General features: G+C 35.8%; 1 protein-coding gene across 1 annotated transcript; it reads left to right on the top strand.

Moving 5' to 3' along the window:
• Nucleotides 1-293: 293 nt before the first annotated feature.
• Nucleotides 294-3,266, top strand: LOC102596324 (glucan endo-1,3-beta-glucosidase 8-like). The gene is given in 2 exon segments (NM_001318642.1): nt 294-604; nt 2,168-3,266. Coding segments are annotated over 2 exon segments (1,410 nt in total).
• The last annotated feature ends 424 nt before the right edge of the window (nt 3,267-3,690 follow it).

Here is a 3,690-nt window from a genome sequence, read left to right as displayed (position 1 = left end):
ATTTCACTTTCTTCTCTTAAAAAAAAAAAAAAAAAACTACATCAAGAGTTTCAATTTTTTTTTTATCAACTGTATTTCAGCCCCACGTTTTCCCTGTTCTTATTGGGTCAAAATTCATGTCTTTTTTTGGGCAGTTTTGGATTCAACCCGTGTTCTTTTCTCTAATTCTTCTTTTTCTTGATTTTTAATCATACCTTTTTTTTTTCTTTTCTATTCCAATTGAAGAAAAATCAATTCTTTGTTCAAATTACAGTTCAAGATTCTGGTTTGGGAAAATGTATTGTTTTGAGAAAATGTTTAAAGTTGGGATTTTTTTGTTATTTTTAAGTGGTGTTGATGGATTAGGAGTGAATTGGGGGACTATGGCAACTCATAAATTGCCACCAAAAACAGTGGTACAGATGTTAAAGGATAATGGTATTGGGAAAGTAAAGTTGTTTGATGCAGATCAATCTACTATGAGTGCTCTTGCTGGTAGTGATCTTGAAGTTATGGTTGCTATTCCAAATGATCAGCTTTCTGCTATGAATGATTATGATAGAGCTAAAGATTGGGTTAAACGTAATGTCACGCGTTACAATTTCAAAGGAGGTGTCAATATTAAGTAAGATTAAGCTGTAAGCTTTAAATTTTGCCTTTTACTAGTGTCTATTTGTTATTAAACTTGATATGTTTTATGGTTTATATTGATGATCTGTGCTGCTTTATAAGCATTTGTTTGAAAGAGTGGATTTTCTTGTGTTCTTTCTGGTTGAAAATTGAAGGAATGATACTATGCTTCAAATTCTTTTTTGTTAGTTATGAATATGTATTAAAGGAGCTTAGAAAGAAAAAGAATGGTTTCCTCCCTTCAAAGCTATGTTTTCGTATGAGGGTGAGTCTTGACATAACCGTAGAGTTAGTCCTTTTGGGTGCTCATAGGTCAGGGGTTCGTGCCGTAGAAACAACCTCTTTGTTGAAATGGAAGAGGAAGGTTGCATAGGAATCCCCTCATCTCCACATTAGCTATGGAGTATTTCTTTCGCCGGTTAAGTCCTTTAAGTGCATATAGAAAGGTTACGAGCTTGAGTGTTTGCTAGTATATGTTTCTGTTAGTATTCATTTTCACTTCTTTTTGGCTGCAAACAAACCAGTCTTTGATATATGCAAAGGTTAAGAGCCTGAGTGATTGCTAGTATATGTTTCTGTTAGTATTCATTTTCATTTCGGCTTCAAACGACCAGTCTTCATGAGGTCTATTGGACATGGTCTAGTGTGAGACTCTACAAATATTCATCTTTAAGCAGATAATTTTTTCTTTTAAAAGAATAGTGCAGTTGCTCAGGTTCATCTCTATTGAAGTGCAGTAATATAATTATTCTCTTCTGTCAATCATCTTTTTGCCACTTTCTGTCTACTCTTTGTGTGTTCACTTTCTTTTGAGTTGTTTCACTTTGTTTTGAGCTGAAATATCCAGTTTTACTTTTGAAATTGAGCTAGTATTTGGTTGAAGTTATGGTTACCTTCTGCGTTAAAGCCTTGCTGCAGATAAGATCCCGATATTTAAGTAGGTCCATCATCCAAAGTTTGAGCCTTTTGGCGTTGGCCCTTGGGAACTTCTCGATTATCAAGAAAAAAAGAGGAAAGAACAAGTGATGGTTAGCTTGTTCCTTTACAAAGTGAAGGAAAATAGTGAGTTACATCTAAGAAATCCTATCACTTGAAGTTTTATGTCTTTGAAATGCTATTTTGATTCATTTTATCATTTTAGTATGATCAACAATTACTTGAGTTTAAAAGCTTTGCACTTGATTATGCAGAAGGTATAATTTTTTTGTTATTTTGGAGAACTCTTCAAAATGTACTTAATTTCTTTGCCTTGTATGGGAGAATCATTTTTCATCTGTACCGGATCATTACTTTGGTCATTTGGAGTAATGAAATCTGAAACCATATGATGCTATAAATAATTGAAAATTGAAGATATTGTCGATTGCAGTTCATCGACAACTTTGTGCTTGTAGTGCGTAAAAACATTTCATTTCTACTGTTTTACTGCACACCAACTTACTCCTGGCCTTCTCATCAATAAAAGTTCACTTACTGTTAAAAAGAAAATGTGTAGAAGCATTTCAAACTTTGTATAGCTGATTACTGTATAACTTCCCGCATCTTAATCTCTCTGCAGATATGTTGCAGTTGGTAATGAGCCTTTCCTGACATCCTACAACAATTCCTTTCTTAACACGACCTTCCCAGCACTTCAAAACATTCAAAATGCTCTAAATGAAGCAGGACTTGGGAGCTCTATAAAAGCAACTGTGCCTCTAAATGCTGATGTTTATTTCTCTCCAGATGACAATCCCGTACCATCTGCTGGGAGATTCCGTGAAGACATTAATGATCTAATGACCCAGATTGTTCAATTCATGAGCCAGAACAACGCACCTTTCACAGTAAACATTTACCCATTTCTAAGTCTTTATGCCAACGAGCATTTCCCTGTTGATTTTGCCTTCTTTGATGGAGCCAGTAACCCCATTGCTGATAATGGATTATCATACACCAATGTATTTGATGCCAACTTTGATACCCTGGTTTCAGCGTTGAAAGCAGCAGGTGTTGGCAATTTGCCCATTCTAGTTGGGGAAGTTGGATGGCCTACAGATGGTGACAAAAACGCCAATGTCAATCTTGCTTATCGGTTCTATAAAGGACTGTTACCCAGGCTTGCAGCCAACACAGGAACACCTCTTCGGCCTGGATTTATCGAAGTTTACTTGTTTGGGCTTATCGATGAGGATGGTAAAAGTATTGCTCCAGGTAACTTTGAGCGCCACTGGGGTATCTTCCGGTATGATGGGCAGCCAAAGTTTGCCATGGACCTTATGGGTCAGGGACAGGATAAGTTTCTTGTTGCTGCACGAAATGTGGAATATTTCTCCAAGAAATGGTGCATGTTCAATCCGAATGCCAAGGACTTGAGCAAACTTGCAGATAACATCAACTATGCATGCACATTCTCAGATTGCACAGCATTAGGATATGGTTCTTCTTGCAACGGATTGGATGCCAACGGTAATGCATCATATGCATTCAACATGTATTACCAGGCTCAAAACCAAGAAGAATTCAGTTGTAATTTTCAGGGTCTGGCAACGTTGACGGATCAGAATATATCTCAAGCAAACTGTAACTTCACCATCCAGATAGCTACCTCTTTCTCTCCGAAATTATTGCCTACATTTATCACATTTCTAACTGCCTTCACATTTATTTTACTATAGATATCTTTATATAGATTATTTATTTGCAATAGTAGTTGTATTTTCAAGATTTCTGGCTACTTCAATCAAGCTGATGCTTTGATAAAATGATGAGGTGGTTCTTTCAATTATCAGTTTTGCACTTTGTGATTTGAACTTCTTCTTTTTTAACTTCTACTTCTTTGGGAAGTAGTGAAGGATGGTACAGAAAGAGGAGTTGAGCTTCCAAAATATCTGGCGTAATACCTTTTAACTTGGTTTTAATTGATATCTACGCTTTCGAATTTTGGGTGTGCACAAGTAGGTATTTAAACTTATATAAAATTCAACAAATAGACATATTTATCTTATGTGGTGTCCTACGTGATAATTTTGTGTCCTAAGTGATGTTTTATGTGATGTATGTCACGTAGGACGCATGTGTATACTTGTTCAATTTTATACA

This window comes from Solanum tuberosum, unplaced genomic scaffold (genome assembly GCF_000226075.1).
Source record: "Solanum tuberosum cultivar DM 1-3 516 R44 unplaced genomic scaffold, SolTub_3.0 scf00097, whole genome shotgun sequence".
Classification (NCBI taxonomy): domain Eukaryota; kingdom Viridiplantae; phylum Streptophyta; class Magnoliopsida; order Solanales; family Solanaceae; genus Solanum; species Solanum tuberosum.
The sequence above is the reverse complement of the archived record's forward strand: the minus strand, read 5'-3'. Positions and strand labels throughout refer to the sequence as shown.